The following is a 21,775-nucleotide window of genomic DNA, read 5'->3' on the forward strand; positions in this document are numbered from 1 at the left end:
GCAAGCCAAAACAGCAGGAAATTATTTAAACATTTTTCCTTGGAAGACCGAGTTGGCAGCCTTCCCTGGCTGCACACGCTTCTTAGAAGTCACTGGCAGGGGGGCGGCGCTGGTTACAGGGAAGCGCGTGTTCGCTATCATGCTCCCAAAGCCCGGGGAAAACAGGACACCTGCTCGGAGGGGGCAAGCAGGGTCCCCATTGCTCTTCCTGCAGAGGGGGACAGGGGGCAGCTCTCCACACGGCCCCGAGGCTGGCACGGGTCAGGCGCAGCCGCTGTCAGACCCGGCCCACGCCACGGTCTCGCGGGACCCTCGGCCGGAGGCTCCGTGCTGGGCTTTTCCTGCGGCCCCTGCAGCAGCTGCCTCCTCCATGTCCTGCCCCACCCAGCAACAGTGGATCAGTCTTCGTGAAAAGCGTCAGCACCTACGGAAACAGGGACCACACCTGCGGCTCTTCGGGTTAGTTTATTGCGACGTGAACCAGTTACTGCTACTATGACAGACGCAGTATTTATGAAAATACAGTTACTTGGTTTTACAGCATCAGAGCTCAGTACAGAACAATAAAATCTGCTTGTACAAGATTGGCTTTATAAAGTTAACCCTACAGCATGAAAATACCCGGACCGGTTTGTTCCGTGAGCTGGGCAGCACAGGATGGAGAGCCGCTGGGACCGCGCAGAGGATGCTTGCACCGAAGCACTGGTTTTATTCCCACGCGCGCCAGAGCTACAGCGCTGCGTCTGCAGAACCAGAGGGAGCCCGGAGGCACAGGGCAGAGCCAGTGCGCCACAGCCCTGCCCCTAAAACACACAGGCCTCCCGCCCCTGCCCCAGCCACGCTCTCAAGGCAGCTCTTTAAACAGGGCCCGGGAAGGGAGCCAGCAGGCCCCTGAAAGCAGGGCGCGGGGGAAGACTCGCTCCTCGCTCGCCGCCACGTGCAGACTCCAAGCACAAGCCTCGTCGTGCAGTGGAGGGGGTGAAGGAGGCGCGAAGCACCCGCTCCAGCCTCGTGGGAAGGACAGTGGCTCGCGCACGGACAGCGGCGCTGTGACGAGCGGGAGCGCTGAAAGGCCCAGCTCCTTTCCGAGGCACGCTGCTCTTCCTGCCCGGCAAAGTGGGCGGCGAGGGGTGGGCGCCCACGGGGACAGGCACCGTGCCGCTCGGCGGCGGCATCGAGCAGAGGAGCGAGGAAGCCGAGTCTGCCCCGGAAGCTCAGCTGCTTCTCTTGTGCCAGGCCAGGACCAGGGCTGAAGAACTGCTTTGCTGGACAGCCTGTTACTATAACCCCCCTTATCTCCCCCAGAAACCTACCCAAAACTCATATCAGCTGGCAATACTCTGGAATATGGCTATTTGTGTGATCCTAGGAAAGAAAAATTCAACATTTGATGGGTGAATTATAAAAAAACAAGTTTATTCGAAAAAAATACTCAGCCTCTTACAAGATTTCTGATCAACATTTACTAGAACTTGAGAGCCATTAACCTGCTCGTCACAGGCAGTCTGCTCCACGTACGTTGAGATATTTTCCAGCACTAAAAAATAAAAAATAAATACGTACAAACAAATTCTTTCCTCCCCTTTGTGTGTCCTAGATGTGAGTGGTTAGGCATCACTTTAAGATCTTAGTTGAACAGAAGCAAGTAAAAGAGGTTTTTCTTTCCTAACAGATTAAACAGCGAAAGCAGAATACCTGTCTCAGGGACGCGCTAGCGGCACCGGGCCCCTCTGCTCGGCCGCGGGGAGCGACGCTCGGGACCCTGGCAGAGCCCCGGCACACCGCGCTATCCGAGAAGAGGCGTCCCGGAGACGGCGTTTGGCAGCGGGGGGACGCGGCACGTCCGACCGACGCCGGTCAAGACCGAGCACCCGCGCCGCGGACCCTGCCTGCCGTTAACGTCAGCCGTCCTTTTTCAACCCAAACATCCCACAAGAACGTAACTACAAAAGAGGAATTTTTAAAGAACTACAGTAGCTAAAGTGTTTTCAAAACATACCTAGCGGCCACCTACAGAGCTAGGAGGCATCTGGCACACGAGTTTGAGACCACCCTACCCCATGCCCAGATCTCCCCCTCCACGGAGGGCCTGCAGTAAGAAGCATGTGAAGCAGTATTCATTTGGGGCTTGGCCCTGAAGCCCATCATACCTCGACAAGTCCAGTATCCTGCTTTATGGCTTTTTAACAATGAAATCCCCCAACACACACACACACACACCCCATACCCCAAGCAGAATACAGAACTAAAGCGTCATTTACAGAGTTAAGGCTCTTCCAGAATCAGCTAGATATGAAGACCCTAAGGCACATATTAGTACATTCATGTTACTGCTAAAAAGCCAGAATATAAAAAGTCCTGCCCCCCCAGCACGCGAGGATACTGCACTTGAAGCTGTTACCTTTGCTGAACACAGATGAAAAAACAATTCAGAGCATGGTTAAAAATGAACACCTGGTTTAGATACTTCTCACCGCCGCTCAGTACCAGCGGAGCACTTCCCCCGACACCATTTCAGGGCAACAGTGCTTCCTCCGACACTCCGGGATTAAAACCAGTCCTTCACATGTGGCTTTCCTCCTCTTTTACGCCATCTTCAGTGCTCTTCTGAGGCAGGGTGGCCACGTCGTTGTTCACCTCCTTCTGTTTCTCGGCCTCATCGAGGTTGGTCTCCTCCTCTTTCCCTTCCTTCCTCAGCTTCTCCTCCGCCTTCTGCTCCTTTGCCACCAGGCGGTAGTTGATGCCCATGCCGATGAACAGGTAGATCCCAGACACAATGAGGATGATCCCACAGGCCCAGTACGTGTACTTGTAGTCCCCATACATGTCATTGAGTTTACCTGGTGGATAGAGAGGAGACAGCTTAGCAAGATCTTCTCCTGGTACGTGGTGGGAACTGCTCCAGGTTCAGGAGATGTTCCCAAGAGCAGCTCAGGCCTGGCACCCCACTGAACCTTTCTTCATTCCTTACAGCTCGTTGCCACTGTTCCTAGGGATGCTCAAAGGCAGCCCTGACAGATCAGCCATGCTCCAGTGGGAAACCTCAACTTGGCCCTACTTGATCAACTGCCCCAACACGAGCAGCTCCAAGAAGAGCCCCTCATCCTGCATGGAGGTGTGCTGTGCGTGTCCTGGCAGCCCAGCAGGCCCTGTTCCCCTGGGAAGGGGGCTCAGCTCCGCACCCAGGGGCCTGGAGAGGTGCCAGGGCCAGAGCTCAGCTTCCCTTGCATGTGCCCAGTACTTAGACACATCAGGAACATGGAGAAGGGCTGCACATGGTTCAGACTCATTCCCCAGTGAGAAGAGACCTTCACCACTGCAGCACAGTGCTATCTTTGCCCACTCCCGTCAAGAATGTTGTCCTGTGCATAACCCCACTGATCCAGCTCCTCAAACAGCTGGATTTGAGGACAGAGACAATAAACCCATGCAGAGACAACCCAAGGTGTGATGGCACTTTACCTAGGAGAGGGGGTCCCAGAAGAACTGGGCAGCACTCCACAATGGTCACAAGGCCAACAGCGCTGGAAAACCTCTGTGCTCCCACAAGGTCCATCAGGGTTTCAAACAAGACAGAGCTAAGCCAACCAAAGGCAAAGCCAAAGAAGCCGGCATAAATGCAGAACCCAGCATAGGTGGTAGACATGGGGGCCAGGAGGTGGCACACCCCATTGTAGATCACAGAGATGGCAAAGAAATACTGGACTCTGGGCCTGATCCACTTGGTGTTTGCCACTAGGCCCATGGAAGGTCTGGCCACCATGTCTACAAAGGCCAAGATGGAGAGCAAGAAGGCCGCAGACTCATTGGCGATCTTCTTACTCTTTGCATAATTGCTGAGGAAGACCAAGGGAGTGAACAGTCCAAAGAACATGATCACGTTGCCTGACAGATAGAGCAGGAAACCTCTGTGTGTGAACAGGGATAAATCTAAGAACTTGTTGATTGTCTGGAAAACTGTGCGCTTCTGTTTCTTGGTCTTTCCACCAATGAGGTCTGTGTTAGTATCACCAGCTCCATCATCCTTTTTTATAGCTTTCCCAGCTTCCTGCAACACTTCTTTAGCAGCTTCTTTTTTCAGCTGATCTGGCTTAGGGCCTATTGGCCGCATCAGGGATCCAGCTACGCAGCAGTTCAGCAACAGACCACCAAGGATCAAGAAGCTCCCTCGCCAGCCAAAGATGCCAAAGAAGAGCTGATTCACAGGTGCCAAGGTTGACAGGAACACAGGGCTACCTGCCATAGCTAGTCCGTTTGCCAGGGGACGTTTCTTGAAGAAGTACTTGCCAATCATTGTTAAGGCTGGGTTCAAGTTAAATGCAAGTCCAAGGCCTGAAAAAGTTAGAGGAGAGAGAAGGGATTCAGAGCTCTACAATTTCTACAGGCCAACAGCACTCACAGAAGGGCTGAATAAACTGAGGAAGAGTGTACAGTTCTTGGCATTTAATAATGATTTTTATTATATTAACTTCCAGATCTACAAGCAATATTCAGTCTCCTCACTACTGATTCTTTCCTTGAAGAAGGAGCTAGGGTAGTAATAAAGTCATGTGCAAGAATTAAGAGGAGAGAAGTGCTGTGAGTCATAACTTTACTAGGGTGGCATAATCCTGAGACAAGAATATTGAAGGCTTTGCATTTTAACCAGCCAAATATTATTTCCTGAGTACTTACATTCTTTCTGCATTATATAACCATGAGCATCTTTTATTAGGATATACAAAGGGAATTAGGATTTATGCAAATTCATTGTAGACATTTTGTAAATAATTGCTAGATGCAAGTTACTCGTCTTACTGCCTCAGAAGACGACTTAATCTTGTCTCCATTCATGCCACGGTAGAGCTGTCACTTACCCCCTACCACCCCAACACAGAAGTAGAGCTCCTCCACGGTGTTGCAGAAAGAGGCTGCAATCAAACCGCACCCAGAGAGGCAGCCACCAGCAATCATGATAGGCCGACTGCCGTATTTGTTCACCAGGACGCTGCTGATGGGACCTGGAAAATCAAAGGAGATATGCCCAGAGATGAGACATCTCTGCACAACAGGCAAATGCACGCAAGCACACAGAAGATTTATTGCCATAGGCTTCTAATTTTTGCATAGTGACACTTCACCCAGCCAGGGAATGGATTAAGAGGAGAAAGACAGGAGGGCTGGAGACAGCTGGAGATGAGAGTGACATTTGATTAAAACCACACCCTGAAATCCCAGTTGTAAGAGCGGGACTCCAGCAAGTACCAGTGTGCTACAGCTTTTGCAGAACACCAAAAATAAGCTCATGACTGCAGAAAGCTGCAACCTTTCCGAGTGAACGGCTTTTCCATCAGCCAGAACTGGGAGGTTCCTGGGGCACCGACCTGCCCTGGAAGAGTGACCCTGCTTTGGTACATGGGAGATGCTCTCCATCCTGCAAGGCACCCTGCTCCAGCTTAGGCAGCTCTGCCCTGAACTGTGCCACCCGAGAGGGGACCCATCACATCCCAGGGATCAGGGCAGCAGAACAAGCATGTGCTGATTGCCCCTCTCTCAGCCACGAGGTTTTCAATGGAGACCACATGCAAAGTGCAAAGAATGCAGAGGAGGAAAGTGTACGCTGCAGCTCTCAAGCAGTCTCACAGTGGGGCCGGGGAGAAGTGCTGGATCTGTTTTCTTTACTACCCTTAAGGCAGGAAAAGCCCAATTGCTCTGCACACTGCCTTTTAAGTGCTTCATTATCAGGAGCTTTAATCCAAAGCAAACAGTGATTAGATACTGCCAGGCATGCTCTACAGACACTAAAATGTATTTAAATAAACTGAATGAACATCCATTGAATATTAACAGATGTAGTTTTACCATTAACAGGTAGCAAGGTTGTCAACATGTTATTCATGGGTCCTCAGACACTACTTGACCTTTTTGCATAGTTTAAACAGAGCCTGGAAAATGTTTGAAGAGCTCTGCTATGGCAGCACGAACAAGGCCCTCCAAAACCCCACGGCATCCCACTCCCAGCAGGGTGCCACGTGCTGGCTCGCACAGCCTGCACCATAGCTCCAACCTCATCCCTTTGGGGACTGGGAAGGGGGATCTGCTTCCCTCTCCCAAGACACTACAGCAGGCCCTGGGGGCTGTCACATCGCCACCGAGCCCTGATGTGCAGAGAGCTCAGCAGTTTGCAAAATCTGCACCTTGAACTCTGGGCAAACCTCCGTGTCCCTGAACAGAGGCCAACAGTGGCAGCAGTGGAGTCCCCTCCCAAAAACACACCTCTGCAGCCTGTGGACTCCAAGGACAGCTAACAGGAAGCAGCTTGGCTTCACTCCAATGAGCGCCATGGCACAGGCACGCCTGCTCCGGTTTAGACTCAACCTTTAAACTACTTAAAAACCAAGGTCTATAGTACAGGGCTCAGAGGTGCGTCTCATTCAGCCCTGGGCACCGAGCAGCAACCGTCTGCACAAGCACCCTTCTCCATCCCAGCACAGATGTTTCCTCCCCCCCCATAACTTTTTTTATTTTTGGGGAAGGAGGCTATTCCTCTTTTTAAGAAAAAAAGAAAGAAAAAAATTCTCAGCACTCTTATCTTGTAGATTTGCAAGAAGTATTTCTGGTTACATGCTAGCTGATCTATTTTGATTATCCACACAATCAAAAAGCCTAAGTATTGGAATGGGAGTGTTCCCTAATCCTATATTAGGGACTGAGAAAGGGACACTTAAGGTTATTAAATCTGAGTATTCCTTCAGATTTCTTGAACCAAAAACCTGAAGCCTGCAATGGAGAGCAGCATCTGTGTTCAAATGCCCTGCGGACTGCAGCATGCCGAGAAGCACCGGCACGACTGTGGACAGGGCTGCTGGGCAGCCACCACCAGCACCTCCTGTCCTCTGAAGGCAGGGTCTTCAACATGAACCTCATGTGCTGAGCATTTCCCTGGTTCCTTGGACAAGAATTAATTGTTGAACCACCATAACCATAGAATAATTCAGGTTGAAAGGCACCTCTGGATATCTCTCATTCAGGGTCACATCCAGCCAGTTTCCCAGCTTCCTCCAGGATGGATATTAATGTGTGTTCTAGAAAAACAGTTATTTGGGGGTAACAGAGTAACTGCCGTGGGACTGCTTTGCCAGCTGTGACTCCAGGCCATACAAACACGCTCAACTGCCCCTTTAGCAGGTCTTGGCTCATGCTGCAGGAGCGCCAGCCGCATTTCTCTGCCTGAGGCTACAGGGACATGTCTGCTCAGGACATCCACCAGCAGCACCGTCCTCACGCAGCGGCGGGTTCCCAGGCCTGGCCCAGATCACGTCTCATTAAGAGAGCTACAGGGTTTACAGGCTGGTTATCACATCGGAGCAGGGAAGCGTGCTGGTGGCTCTGCTGCTGCCTGAGGACAAAGCAGGGCCTGTTCCCTGGGGAGAAGCCTCATGCTTAGCTACTCCACTGGCGTCAGAGCCTTTTGATGCACAAATGCAGATGAGATGCGGGCAGCCTGCCACCTGGAGATGGCAGCAGTACAAGCTCCCACTTCCTCTGAAGTGGGCACAACAGCAGGGTCCCAAGCTGCAGCTCCCTTCAGCCAGGCCACCCAGTGCAGAACTGCACGTGCGGGCTGGTACGAGACACCAGGGTTTAGAGACCAGAGAAGCAAGCAGTGTGAATGCGTCACCCCAGCACAGTCCGCCCCCTCCAAGCTGCTTTAAAGCGAAGCGTAAAATGCACAGCTTGGGCAGAGAAAGGCTAGACTGCAAGCCGCTCCGAGGCGGGGGAGGGCAGCTGCCTCAGTTTAAGCAGTTTGCTTTATTCTGCTCATGTTTCTGTACTTCCAGCACACACTGCCACCTTCACACAGCACAAGCTGTCTACAGGCACAGCTCAGCGACAGCACAGAAGGACAAACACCAAGCTTTGCCCCACTCCAGAGCAGTCAGCGTTGGATAGAATCTGGGGTCAGATCCTGACAGCCACCTTTTGCTGGATTCAAAAACCAGCTCTGCAAGCTGATCAGTTGTCTCGTCTAAAGCAGAAAAGATTTTGAACAGGGTTCCTGCATGCAGCCAAGCTGCTCACAGTGGCCTTCTGGTGGGTGTCGGAAGCAGATGCAGACTGTCAGCGGCACGTTGTAACAAGGACGAGGGTAGAATTACACAAGTCGTAATTCCCCGGAAAGCTTTTGCTTACAGCTTTGCAGAGGAGGACAGATTAACCTGGTTTTCACATTCTGGGCATTATATGGAACTTTTTGACAAACCTCCTTCAAGCAAACTTGTCAAGGGAAGTTTTGCCCACTTAAGAAATGTGTCCCTCTGGCATCGTTTTGAGGGCTGCCACTGCAGTAGGACACAGTTAAGTCCCACCCCGCAGAAGAGCTGCATCCTGTTCTCCAGCGCAATAGCACATGCCGCCATCTCCTGCTTGCTTACCTCCTGCATACATAACAGCCAGCATGATGGAGGAGATCCACGAGACTTTGCTGCTGGACGCATTGAAGATGACCTCAATCTCCTTGAAGAACACAGTGATGGATTTGGGGAATGCATAGGAAAACCCAATGGAGATGAAGGCTCCGATGACCACGGCCCATCCCCACCCTCCTTCAGGAGGGGTGTATCCCACAGGGCCTCCGATGGCTGGTGGCATCTTGAGCAAAGCCAACGATGACTTATCAGGGGCTCAGAGATCTGCAAAGGACAAAGCGTTGTCTCAGATGAGTGTAGAGCACTGAAGCTCTGCAACACCGTGGCATGCCGGGAGCACTGCCTGCGCCCGCCTGCACAGCGCACCAGGAGACTTCAACAGTGCTGAGAAGTTCAGCAGCAACACCAGCATGCCCAAATACCTTGAGGGGGACTGGTCTGGAAGGTGAACAGTCCGGACGCTCGAACACACTGACTTCATAAGGCTATCTGAAAACACATGCTCAGATTGCTGGTGGCCTTTAAATGCAGTGGCCAGCAGGTATTTATAAGCAGCAAATCTAAGACACGCTACCCTGTTGTAAGCTGAAAAGGGCAGACAACGTCCTTGCCAACCATAGCTTGGGCACAGTGATGAAGAAAGCTGCACAGCAGGGCAGGGCTATTGGCAGCGTTCAGTGGGACTTCTGGAGGGGTATGTGGAGCTCTGGCCTCTTTGGTTGGGGCTTGCCTGTGCTTGGCAGCTCTTTCTGAGCCGCTACTTCGGCATTACCCTGGCTGATAACTGAAATACGCCCTCGTGCACACCGGGGACATGGACAGGCCCCTGTGGTGAGCCAGGGGCTTTGCTGGGCACTGCAAGCAGTGTCCTGTTTGCAGTTTCTCTTAAATGCTGTTTCAGGTGGAATTCCACTAGCCCTGGGAACCCTAAAAACATCTTTCTGACCATTACGAGCATTTCAGCGATATCACAGCAAGGCAGCAAGTCCTCACATATTCCCAACAAGTGTCCCAGCCCACAGCACAGAAAGCCAGGAGCACCCTGGGGCTGCAGGCAGCAGAGCAAGTGACCTCCTGGACAGGGTAGAGGGCCAGGGACACGGCTTGCGGAGGAGCCAGCAGGCTCCAGGCTGGGGGACTTCTGACCCCCATGAGCAGTGGTGGCCAGGCCAGATTTCAGTGCTCAAACTAGCACGGAATGCTGGGGAAAGCCACAAAACCAGAGAACTGCTGAGGCTGGAGAGACCTCAGGAGATAGTCTCATTGAGGAGCCACCTCGAGCAGGTTGCTCAGGAGAAGGAACACACCCAAATTAAGTATACACTCATTAGGGAAAATAAAGCCACACGCACAAGCCGTGACATCTATGTCCGCAAAGGAAAGGACGACAGACACGTGTCATGTCAACATGTCCATTATTCCTGCAGATGCCGGCCTTGAAGGTCACGAGCTGCAGCTAAACTTAGCAGCGACCGACAACAGTGCAAAGTTTCAGGAGATGCTGCCAGGCCTCCCGGGCAGCCTGGCAGACGTGGGGCTGTGCCCGCGGTGCGTTGGGGGCAGGAAGCAGCCCTGGGTCTCCCGCGAGTCCCCAGCCATGCCACACTCACGGCTGCCCGTCAGCCGTGCCGGCAGCGCAGCCGTCCTGTGCTGCGGGAGAGCCGCCGTCCAGCCTTCCTCCCCGCGCCCAAGTGCAGAGCATTCGCCTTCAGGCTCCAAACCGGAGCGGATTAGCAAACAAAAACTGGGAAATTTCCCCTCAGTTTGCTGAAACAGGCAGCAAGAGGCTGGGTCAGCAGAAGCAGAGTCTGGTCAAGGGCAAGTGTGCCCCAGCCTTTTCCAGCGCTTCAGGTTTCACACCCGCTGCCCAGCCAGGTCGCTCACGAGGGCTGCGGTTACACCCGGAAACAACTGGCTCCAGGGGGACGCATCTGGCTGCCCCGAGCCCTCCCAGGCCAGCAGCACCAGAGTCGGACCCAGCTCAATCTGCACATCCGTAACGAAGCATGAGGATGTTGAGTGTCCTCAGCACACAATCTTACCTCTTCTTTCTCTAGTCTTCCGCTCTGCTATTTAGGTTTTCAACTGAAAAAAAAAAGAAGAAAAAGAGTCATCTTTGAGCATAAGACATTTCCTCTAGGAGCTCATATCAGTCACAGCACAGGGACAGCTTTGAACACCGTCAGAGGAGTGCAAACGTCCTGCTTACAGCACGCCTCCGCTCAAGCTGGCTGCGATTGCCATCTCCTCCGCAGCCGCTTGCGCACGAGCATCCAGCTGGCACGCTCACCACGCGCTCTCGGCCGCCCCGCACGCTACGGCGGGTACCCTATTGCTTTCCGCTGCTCCCTCCACTTCGCTGCACCTTGCAGAGGCCTGGGATGGGGGTGCCTTGGCTGGGACACAGCCCGCCGAGGGCCGCCGCGGCGGAGCTTCCCGCTAACAGCGAGGAGCCGGCGGCACCACGCGCCTTGGTGCTGGAGGCAGAGCTACCCGGAGCTACCTGACACCAGGTTAGGTTTGCAAAAGCCACCCGACACCAGCTTCGCTCGTGTGCTCGGGCCTTCAACTGGCACAGGAGCAAGGAACCGCTGCAGGCTGGTTTCTTTAAGCCTTTAAGACTGGTTTAGTCTGACCCAGCCGCCAGTCTTCTCTGCTGGAAGGGTATTTGGGCTGCGCCTTGGCCAGTGCAACACATGACCGTCATGAGCAGAACCCAGTCACATTGTTGCTTTAAACAAAAGAATCATTTACAAGACACTCCCCTAAATAAGCCCCATTAGTTGAACTATGCTCGGAAGCCAGAGGAATCGTTTGTTGGGCTCGGACACGACGCGACTGCAGCTAGCGCTCCCCGGCCCACTTAACGCGAAGGAAGCGCGCCGCGCCGGGCGGCCAAAGCCCCCGCGCACGGGGCCGGACGCGCCGCCGCCGCGGGCCCGAGCCCTCCTCTGCCTCCCGCGAGGGCGTAGCTGCTCCGCAAGCCGTGCTCTTTCTGCACAACTGCTCCACATGTCGCGTTTTGCTCAACACCCCCTCTCCTGCACAGGCTGCACACAGTTCCCAGCTAGTTCTTGCTTTTTGAGTCATACTGAGTTTTCACAGCATTCAGTGAACTTTTCAGGCACCACTGAGCCACACTAGTTTGCCTGAAATGCTTCAAAAAGATAAGACTACCAGATTTTGGTAATAAAAAAAAAAAAAAAAAAAGAAAAGAAAGAAAGAAAGAAAGAAAAAGCAACAGTTACTAGCAGGCAATGCCAACTACTTATTAGCACTAATAAAAACTGCTGGTAATAAAGACTATTGAAAGCAAGAAGCTAGGGTTTGGAGCAGGGCGTTGATGAGGTGTTGGTGGGGGGTTTCCCCATTGCTTTCGAAAGAGCGCACAGGCCAAATGCTCCATCTTCCAGAGCAGCTCAACTGCGCCGAAATTACTATGGCTGGCTTCATGCGTTTGCTCCTTCCCTGCAAGCAGCGTTCCTCCTGCTGTAGGGGCTCGGGTGGCATCTGCCTGTAACACAACAGACTTTGGCAGGCAGGATGCAACCTCCCCTGCACTGCCAGTGCCTGCTGGAAAACCTCGCGTGGAAAGGAGTCCCGCAAAGTTTGAGATCATTGAGCAAGATGCACAAAGTCTGCTGCCAGAGGGTTTACTTTCCAAGTCCTGCATGCCACAACATTTTGCCCTGACTCATTGAAAATCCTTATTAAGCAAGACCAGTTTTAGAAAGCTTTTACTTTAACCGCATTACTTCAATCTTTCTGGTTTCCTTCTTACCCCTGCACAGAGGTAGTTTCAAATGGAAGGGCTTTCTCCGCCCCCTCCAGGCATATTTAAGGCAGTCAGTTCAAATGGAAAGCTTCCCTCCCCTTCACAAAAAAAAGTCAGAACATAGTTATGACATTTACGGCTGTGTTTTGGAAGAGCTGCAACGTGTCCGACGTGTTTGGAAATGAAATTCACAGCTGCTAGGCAGCCAGCTAGTTTGCCAAATTAGGAAATAAAATAACGATATTTGCAGTAATTAAGACTGACAAGACCAAGTAACATCTGCAAGTATCACATCTGCTGCACTGCAAACTTCAACAAATCCACAGGAATGGGTAGCCTGCAGCAACCCCTCTTCCCGCACAGCAATGTGGAAAGCGGAAATCAGCTCTTCCTGAGCAAAAAGGACTGTATCGTCTCAAAACAGATCCGTCAGAGGACAAAACTCCTTTCTGACTTCTAGGTCCTATGCACAAGTACTGTTACCTCCTCTTTGAAGAGGCCTGAAATAGGAAGATTGAAGATACTTGCTTACATAATGCTGCAAATTACCGTGCTTTTAAGAACTCAGCTTGGCCAGATTCCATGGCAGAAAAACAGAGACTCACATTTATAAGGCGCTGCAAATGCTGTGAAATATTTCAGAGGCAGCCCCCCCGCAAGAGTATTGTTACAGTGCTCTTTCTCAATGCCACGGGAAAAGGGACTTCTCCCCCCTAACCGAGGCGGGAGGGTGCAGATACTGCCTATCTTGCTCTCACACTCGCGCCCAGCTTCGGCGCAGGATTTCAGTGCTCTGAGCGTCCGTTCCTGCTGCCTTCCCTACGCTGCGAGCGGCTCAAACCTGTGCCGCGGAGCGCGAGCCGCAGGCTCGGGAAGGACGGGTGCGCCCTGCTGGCTCCGGCTGCGGGGCTCGAGCCCGGCCCGCGGCCGTCCCTCCGGAAAGGGCACGAGCTGCTCCGGCTGCCCGGACCCGCACGTGCGGCCTCTTGCCCGCCCTCCCCAAGAGGGTCCAGCCATCCTGGGAGCCCCTGCCTGGCCCTCAGGCAAAGCTCGCACGCTCTTCCCGCACGCCCAGCTTCTCCCTGTCGCGTCCCGGTGCGTGGTGCCAGCCCGCCTGTCCCCAGCGCCGCTCGTCCCGCTCGCTGCCGGGGGGCCGGCACAGCGCTGCTGCGAAGCCGGCGCCCCGGCCCCGGCATCCCCGCTCCGCCGGCCGCAGCGCCTCGCCTGCGGTGCCTCCCTGCAGCGGCAGCGCTCAGGCCCTGTGCCCGGACCAGGTGAGCTGGTCGGCAAGGGCTGCGCCGTGCCGCACGCGGCTGCCCCGTCCCGCGCGCCTCTTCCCCTCTCCAGGCGAGCCGCCGCCACTGCACGGTGACGATGGTGCAAGGGGATACGGACAGCGGGCGCCTTCATCCTTACGGGAGACACGGGCGGAGGGCCCGCGGCCGCCCCTGCGCCACGCCAGCCGCAGCCCCTGCAGAGCCCGTCCGGCACAAACAACCCCCGCAGCGCCGAGTCTAGTTGTCCGCCCTACTGCTACACGTTATCCTAGCGACAGCCGGAAACACGCTTGTCCCCCTCCATCTCGCGCGAGCTGATTTTGCAAGGCCAAAGGCGGCTGCGTTTCAGCCCTTACTGACAGCTAAGCACGCTGCTCGCCCGCAGCGCGAGGCCGGGAAAGCTCTGGTGTGACGTGGCACAGGAGCCAGCGGTAAGCGAGCGTCCCTCGAGGCTCCTGCAAGTTAGACGGGTGGCTTGCACTTACCGCTGGGAAGGCAGCAGCTCTCGCCGCTGCAAGCTGTTGAGTGAATAATGCCTTATAGCTTCAAATTTGACCTTTTTCTGGCTGGAGGCAAGATGAAATAGAAATTGGTACGAGCTAATGAGACACTACTTTTGCTGGGTTTAAGCGGGTTTATAGAATTAAGTGTGGGGGCGTAATTCCACTGAGTGCCCATAGCTGGGGGTTTAACCTGGCGTACGTGACTGTCCAGCATTTGCAAGGGCTCTGCACCAAAACAATAGTCAATTGAGGCCCTGCTCAGCTACAGGGCTTGTTTGCAGGGTGATGCGAGGTCAGCAACATCTAAAGGGTTTGCACAAGGACAACTGTCCACACAAGCAAACTTGCCAGAAGCGATAGAGCTTGCTCATCGCCTCTCCTCTACCAGAGGATGGCCAGCATCTCCCAAGGCATGCTCCAGTCTGCCAGCCTAGGTGATCTAACCTCGGACAGCAGACAGCTAGACGCCAAAAGGCAACATTTTAGTACTCACAAAAGAAGCAGCTAGTGGCAGCTGCCTTCACCTTTAATTCAAAGTTGGATCTTGCAGTAGGTGCAAGTCCCAGCCTGCAGCAACTAGAGGAGAGGTACAGAGCAGCCTACTCACCACTGAGCGGGCACGTACCTGTAAGGGCTATACAGAGACTCTCCTTGAGCATCAGCCACTACAAACACCGACTGCTTTGCAGGATAGAGCACTGCCAATCATTTAAGGATTTTCCCAGCACAGCAGCCACAGTCACTCTGCATGGTTCGCATGCTAACGATTAGGTTGCATCCATTGAGTCACCAACCTAGACCATCCAGCTGGCCCACTGCTCACTCAGAAAGGCTGGTCCCCACGTTCTTGAATTGCTTATCTTCTTGGAAAGACGATTTTGAGCAAGTTGACACAAAGCAAGGCATTAATATCAAGAGCATGAAAAGGCAGAAAAACAAGCCATTGTTTCTCTATCCAAAACAGATGCAACGAAAGCTTCCTTTCTGGGCTGCCACGCTCAGCTATTGCCACCAGAGACACTCAACCTCTGTGAGCCAGACCAAGAGTCTTACTAGCAACGGAAAGTCTGGAACTCTAGCTTAAGCACATTATAAGCAATACCAAGGGGAAAAAGCCTGGCTTATTTTTATATTATAGTCTAGCAATAGTCATGACTCAAAGCTCTCCCAGAACCCTCTGACCCAAAACTCTGTGGGCAAACCAGTGTATATTAAACAGACTGGATGAGTTTACAGACAGGTTACAAGAATGTTATTTGAAATAGCTTTCACATATCCCCAGGGCACATATCAGCTTTAATCCCAAGCAGGGCTCCTGAAAACAGCATGAGGTCAGCCCAAGAAGAGAGTTTCAGCTGCTTTCTGCACCACATCAGATAGATCTAATAGAGCTCCAACACCCCAAGACAGGGCTGCTCGCTCACCTCTGCGCCCCGGCCAAGCTGCCTCTTTCACCGACAACAGCAAGAGGACGGCTTATCCTTGGGCCCCGCGGGAATTACCTGCCGCTCTCCAGCCACCCCGTGCACAGTCTCTCGGCCGAGGCGCTGCTGCCTGCCTGGCAGCTGTGGCGCGGGGAGAAAACTCAGCCTTTCTGTGCAGTTTTACACAGGCTTTACCTAGGCTTATCCAGCTCTGTAAGATACAAGATTAAGAAATCCTTGCACTATCAAAATATCATCTCTCCAACCATCAGATGTACTGCTGATAAAGTAAAGTAGCAAGAGCACTGGCAACACCTTGAGAATCCTGCGCAGAGCTCGGCTGGGACAGCGCCCCGTCCCCATCACCCAGGGGCAGGGCTTCACGCAGGACGCGGCCAGCGCCTAGGGCAAGGCCGGGTGGGTTTCGGCTCCCTTGCTGCAGCAGGGCAGCACGGACTCGTGTCGCCCCTCTACCCGCCCCGGAGTGGAAACTGCCTTTCAGCAAGGAACAAAGCAATTTCTCTGCAGCAGCTACTTAGGTACCGTAATGCTCTGGAATGCTCCAAAGACGATTTATGCCTCTCCAAGAAATTCTCAGAATGAGAAAAATTTGGTACCAAATAGCATCTGCATTCTTTCATTAAGATACCAATACCACCAACCAGAGCACTTGTCCTCTCCAGGCTTCACCGCAGAGCAGGGTAGTATGAGGCTGCAGGGATCCTGAAAGCCATACAGTTGTCACAGGCAAAACATAATTACCTCTTTTTAAAGAAAAGAGAATCAGTTCGAGTTGTCTTTGTTCTCAAACACCTCTGTAACCCTGACCCTTTACAGTGCTCAGCCCAAGGCCAAAGCAGCTCCAGTTCAGCGGACGGACACCCGCGAGCGTTGCCCGGCACCGCTTCGGTGACGGCGGTTTCGTGACCGCACGCAGCCCCACAGGAGCTATCTTCGGCCAAAGCACAATTGTTCTACAGCAGCTTTTAAAGGAGCATTTGGAAGTGAGTCATCCAGAGAAGAGGCTCCCACTTTCTTTTTAAAGCTACTGTTACAGGTTGGCTCCAGAGAAGGAAAGAAGTCATAAAACTGTAACATGGAGATGAGCGCTATAGTGCTTAATTAGGTGCAATTTGCCTCCCTTAGCCCACATACAGCTTTTCAACTCCTCATAAAGGATATGTGGAATAAAACTGTGCAAGTTTCCAGTCCTGTGTATGGTGCTGGGCATTCTCCACCTTAGCTGCCAGATAAATCGGGGCAAATTGGAGATCTGAGCACAGCAGAAAATACATGCAAACATTTACACCTTTTTTCAGAGGCAACCTCCAGGTTTACCCAAAGCAGGCACAATGCTCTCCAACCCTCACCGAAAGGGCCGCAGCCACCCTGGTGGCACGACGGGAGGCTTGCGGACTCTGACAAAATACACCCTGCTTGTAAGCAAGAGGTGCACTATCCCAGTGATTAACGCAAGGCTGAGACAGCTCCCTCCTCACGGATGCTAAACAGGAATTAACAGGAATTCTGGGAGGTTTTTTATGCCCAAAGCCCAAGTCCGACACCCCACACACACCCCAGGCATATACCATGTATTCTGTGCTCTGGCATGTTTTTCAGCCTTGCCTCTTTCCTTCTAGACACAGCTAAAAAAAAAAAAAAAAAAAAAAAACACTGAGCAAAGACACCCAGGAGAATCAGCCTGCACTAAATTACCTCACTTAGCATCAGAAAAGGATGCTAGTGCAACAGGGGAAGAAAAAAATAAAAAGAAAAGGCTTGAGGCATAGAGAAAAACAAGAAAACAATATCATTAGATTTCAGGGGGGTTGTGATGCAGCTACCAAAAAAAAAGAAGTCTTGTTTCGCAGAAGAAACTTAAAGCCTAAGAGCATCAAGCAAACTTTGTGCAAATATCCCCACTGGGAAGGGGCAAGAGCAGCAGAAGTTACTATATAGCAGCCAAACTTCAGGCTTTAATAACTTGTTGCTGCATGAAGTACAAGGATACAACCCCGCATCCCAACCGTGCCACAGGAGATACAGTTGCCCATAGTTTCCTTGTGATCTGCCGGTTCGCAGGCACCCCTGCTCCTCAGGCTGCCGGACCCGGGGGCGTTGCTCGCCCTTGTGTGCTGCGGGGTCTGGTGGGAGCTGTGCAGCTCCCCCAGGTTCAGGCACAGCGCGGCTCCCGGCGTCAGGAAACATCTGCCCGAGGCGGCCGCAGAAAGGCCCCCAGGAAGAGATTCGCAGGAGGCCAAACGCTGGAGGGGCGTTTCCTGGAGGATCCAGGAGCATTTCAGCAGCAATTTACAGACGCGCTATAAAGCACCAGCTATCAGCAAGGTTTAATGGTCGCAATTTCCAGCTGCTGATTATTGCAGCGACCTTGCCTGCAGTACTAAAGCCTGCTCACGCACCTGAAAGTGGCTATACACCTTCAGGTAGGTACATCCCTTCCCAGGTCCTCCGTGCATTCGGCTTCCTCACTGAGCAGCACTAAAATGCCAATGGAAAGGTATTTGCGCTGCGGCGATACGAGCACACTCTCCCTTGGCCCTCCTCGGGGCCAGCCAGCTTCCTTTTCTGCAAACACAGATGCCAGAAGCAGCTAATACTGCTGTAAAGATTTAAGTCACCCTCTCAACCACACGCTGACCTTTGTCCAAGAGTCCCAGCGCTGCAGGGCGATGCTGGCCGGGGGCAAGTGAGAGCGCTCTCCTGCCGAGGCCCCAGACCCGCGCTGCCCGCGGAGGCCGCTCGTCCCCCCCAGGGCTTGCAGGCGCACCGAGCTCCTGCCTCTTATCGGGGCCCTAGGAATCTCCTCGTCCCATGCATCCCGCCACTATCTGGCGCTTGCAAGACAGCTGGGACTCGCTCCCCCTGCACAGCCCAGAAAAAAAGCCAGACGGGCCTCTCATGAGAGGAGTGACTGCAGTAAACAGCCCCGGATGAGCCAGTCTCCCCTGTCTGCCCTCTTCCAGTCGAGGGATTTCCATCTTTCAGCCATGACAGCGTGAAGACCAAAATGGCAGCAAATATCAGAAAGTGAGAAAGGAGAAAAGCCACATGTGCAGGCCTCACCTGCGAGGCTCTGCACGTTTGTGAGACAGTTCAGTTCAATGCTTGACTTCATTTTGCCTGTCCTTGTTAACCTGCACTTCGGTTACGTCGTGCACTAACGCACACGCTCGGAAGCACCAGTACGTTAATTATCGCTTTAAAGCCTACGAGACTTGTATTACCTTTCGCTTGGCTCTGAACTTCATGAAGTTCTGTAAGGGTCACCAGGCTTTCTCTATCCCTTTACTTAGAAAGTTAAATGCAGGCCTGAATACCACTGAGAAAATGAAGGCCTAGATTACTGCAGCAAGAAATCTCATTAAATACCAAGGCACACATCTCGGACACGCATCAAGTGTTCAAATCAGACAGACCTACTTACTTGAAGTAGATCAGAGCTCAGTAAATTGCATGCTCCAGTTTACAGAGTCCTGAGCACATGGGAAATCCAGAAGCTCAGCAAATCTTAAAATAAACAGACAAGCTTTGACTTTCGGGACACAGCGTGTGCATGCATGAGGAGGAAAAGAACTAAGCAATGTCAAAGAAATAACAAAAGAAAGTCCCCCATCCGCTCCATGGGAATCGGGGTCACTTCAGCGTTCAAAACGACATCCCTCTGCCCCAACACCGGGGCGGGATTGGGGTCAGCAAACCCCCTTCGCCACAGGCACAAACCAGGCCATCCCCAGCAAGCGCCGCTGCGGCCGCCCGGGGCTGGTGACGACGCTGCCCGCTCCCGCCGAGCGGAGCCCCGCGGGGTCCCGGGGAAACCGGGCAGCGGTGGCCACGTCCCCGAGCACCACAGGAGCAGGAGAGCGGGCTGAAACGCCGCGGTCGGCCGGGCGCTCCGAGAGGATGCGAGCAGGAGTTTCCGAGCGCGCCGGCTGCGTCGGGGCTCGCTCCTAGAGGCATCGCGCGTACGAGCAACTTCTCAGCTCTTCCTCCGGGGGCCAAACGCGCAAGTCCCGGGCTCGCTGCCACCGGCCGCGGCAGAGCACCGGGCCGGCGCCGCCGCGGCTCTGCAGGTGCAACGCGGCGGCAGCGGAAAGGCGAAGCGAGAGCAGCCGGGACGCGGCACATGGCCCGGCGCGGAGCGGCGCGGCCCGGCGGCGGCTCTGCCCGGGGAAGCGCCCGCTGCCCGGCCCCGCCACCCTGGAGCCGCCGCGCCGCGGCCCGGTGGCCGCGGGGGGCTCCGGCGCCGCGGCGGGGGGGGGGGGGGGGGGGCGCCGGGCCTAGCGGATCGGCCCCCGCCGCCCCCGCGCGAGACCCCGCGCTCCCGGCAGCCCCGCGCCGGCCGAGGCCCGGGGCCGCCCCGGACGGCTCGTGCCGTGCCCCCCCGCCGCCGCCGCCGCCGCCGCCGCCGCCGCGCTCCCCGCCACGTGGGCCGGGCCGGGCCGCGCCGGGCCGCGCCGTACCTGCGGTGCCGCCGCCAGCCGAGTGCCTTCGCCCCCGCCCCCGCCGCTATAAGGGCGGCGGGGCCGCGCCGCGGGGGAGGAGGCAGCGTGGCCGCGCCGGGCCGGAGCACCGCCCCCGCCGCGCCACGTGCGCGCCGCCCGCCCGCGGCCCCACGCGCGGCCGTGGCCCCCGCGGCCCCGCCGTGCCGCCCGGCACGTACCGCTCGGCCGCGGCCCCCGGCCGAAAGGAAGAGCGTCGCGCCCGGGACGGAAACGGCGTTACGGAAGGCGGCTGGTTTGCAGCCGCGGGGCTTTTTTTCCCCTTTCTTTGAATATCTGGGTCGCGCGGGACCTCGGCTGCCGTGGCGGGGCCTCGCGGGGCGGCGCCGGCCGGCGAGGAGCGCGTGGGCTGCCCTTGCTCGGCAGCCGGGCAGCGCGGGGCCCCGGCGCCCACCCGCCAGGCCCCTTCCGCCACGCGCTCGCCCCGTGGGTGCTCCGCCGGGCCCTGCTCTCGGGGCTTCTCCCCCGCTGCCAGGAGGCTCCACCGCGCCACCGAGTCCTGCGGAGCGTCGCTCTTCGGAATCTCTTGCGTCGTGTTGCTTGACTGCAGGGGTTCGCGTGTTCGCCAGAAAGCGTCTCCCTGTTGCCAGCCAGAGCGGGCGCTCGGCTCTGCCGCGAAGCCGGCGGCGGGCGCTGCCTCTGGCAGTCCGCGCTGCGCCCGGCTCGACGCGCGGGGAAGGCCGTCCTGCCGTGGCCCCGGCGTGCCCGGCGCTCAGGACCAGCCCCCCGGCATCTCCCGGCTCGTCGCAGGCGGCTGCTGGGCCGCAGAGGTGCCGCGCAAACGCCACGCGGGCGCCCGGGGCCAACTGTGCCACGGCCAGAGCGAACGGCCGGAGCTGTGGGCGCACAGCGGGACGGGCCACGCTGCTGGGACCCCGCGGGCCGCGTGGCGCGGACGGGCTGCCCGCGCCGAGGCCACGCGGAGCCTTTGGTCCTGAACCCGTTCCCATGTCCCGTTCCCGCGCGGGACTCCGGGCAAAGCAACCGCTGCCCGGGGCGCGTCGGGCTCCCGTGGCCCTGCGAGGCTAATTGCTGCCGGGCTGCATGGTCAGTCCTCATCCGCAAGGTTCCCGTTGCCTTTGGGAAGGCTTCGTGCCGCCGAGATGACCGGAGCCACCGGCAGCACAGGACGGAGCGCAGTGGCGCGGCGCTCCCGCACCTCGTCGGGAGTGGAGGGAGTCCTCAGTGCTCGGTGCCTTTGCCATTTTGTCTCCTTTAAAAGAAGGATTAAATTTTAATCCCTTTAGGAATTTTTTTTTCTTGTGTGGAAAACAGGATATTGGGCAACAAAGCTGCGCTTGAAAAGCACCCGGGAGCCACCGCGCAGCCGTCCCGCAGGCTCGCCTGTGCGGGCGCACCCGAGCGCGCCGCTCCCGGAGCAGACGGGCCCCAGCGAGCAGCTCTGCTCCGGGCTGGCCGCCCTGGGCGCAGCGCAGAGGACCTGGATAAGCCTGAAGTGCAATCACTGGCTTTGGGGTTTGCTGCAGTTAATGTCTTTAACAGGTGTAAAAGGGTAGAGCTCTCACTTGTTGTGAGTACGCGTGTCTTGCTTGATAAGAGAGGTAATGTGAGTCCAATTCCAGGAATTATTGGGAAATCTCCTGGGAAAGTCTGTTCTTTTGAGATATCCATCCCGGTTTCCTGAGCAGGCTTTGCAGAAAGGTTTTCTGATCTCCTGGATCAGCTTCCCGCGTTAGCCATGCTCCCAGGCTTGAGGTCCCCCGTCGGAGCGAGCGGGCGACAGCGGAGGAGCGGAGGCGGCTCCAGTCGGGTCCCCAGGGACCGCGGGGGCTCGGCTGGCCCCAGGGCTGCGGCCTCGGGGGTTGCGCTGGCGCCGCGGGCTCGGTCGCTGCTCCGGGTTGGGCAGG

The 21,775-nt window shown here is 55.4% G+C and overlaps 1 protein-coding gene across 2 annotated transcripts; it reads right to left on the bottom strand.

Annotated features, from left to right (window-relative positions):
• Positions 1–1,395: 1,395 nt before the first annotated feature.
• On the bottom strand, positions 1,396–19,916 carry SLC16A1 (solute carrier family 16 member 1). 2 transcript variants are annotated; one of them, XM_062595126.1, is made up of 6 exons: positions 19,869–19,916; positions 10,451–10,493; positions 8,415–8,672; positions 4,857–5,000; positions 3,463–4,332; positions 1,396–2,840 (listed from the first exon to the last, which is right to left on the bottom strand). In XM_062595126.1, exons 3-6 carry the CDS (start codon positions 8,629–8,631, stop codon positions 2,563–2,565), a joined length of 1,509 nt encoding a protein of 502 aa, XP_062451110.1. In that variant the 5' UTR covers positions 8,632–8,672; positions 10,451–10,493; positions 19,869–19,916; the 3' UTR covers positions 1,396–2,562. The 2 variants fall into 2 exon arrangements, with proteins under 2 accessions (XP_062451110.1, XP_062451109.1); XM_062595125.1 differs by lacking the exon at positions 19,869–19,916 and having other exon boundaries at positions 10,451–11,607.
• Positions 19,917–21,775: the final 1,859 nt, after the last annotated feature.

Source organism: Rhea pennata, chromosome 25 (genome assembly GCF_028389875.1).
Source record: "Rhea pennata isolate bPtePen1 chromosome 25, bPtePen1.pri, whole genome shotgun sequence".
Taxonomy (NCBI): domain Eukaryota; kingdom Metazoa; phylum Chordata; class Aves; order Rheiformes; family Rheidae; genus Rhea; species Rhea pennata.

Coding starts and splice junctions, on each gene's coding strand:
- SLC16A1 (XM_062595126.1), bottom strand. CDS start 8,631: ATGCCACCAGCCATCGGAGGCCCTGTGGGATACACCCCTCCTGAAGGA. Junction 5,001..8,414: donor GGCTGTTATGTATGCAGGAG/GTAAGCAAGCAG, acceptor TTGATTTTCCAG/GTCCCATCAGCAGCGTCCTG. Junction 4,333..4,856: donor CTGTGTTGGGGTGGTAGGGG/GTAAGTGACAGC, acceptor TAACTTTTTCAG/GCCTTGGACTTGCATTTAAC.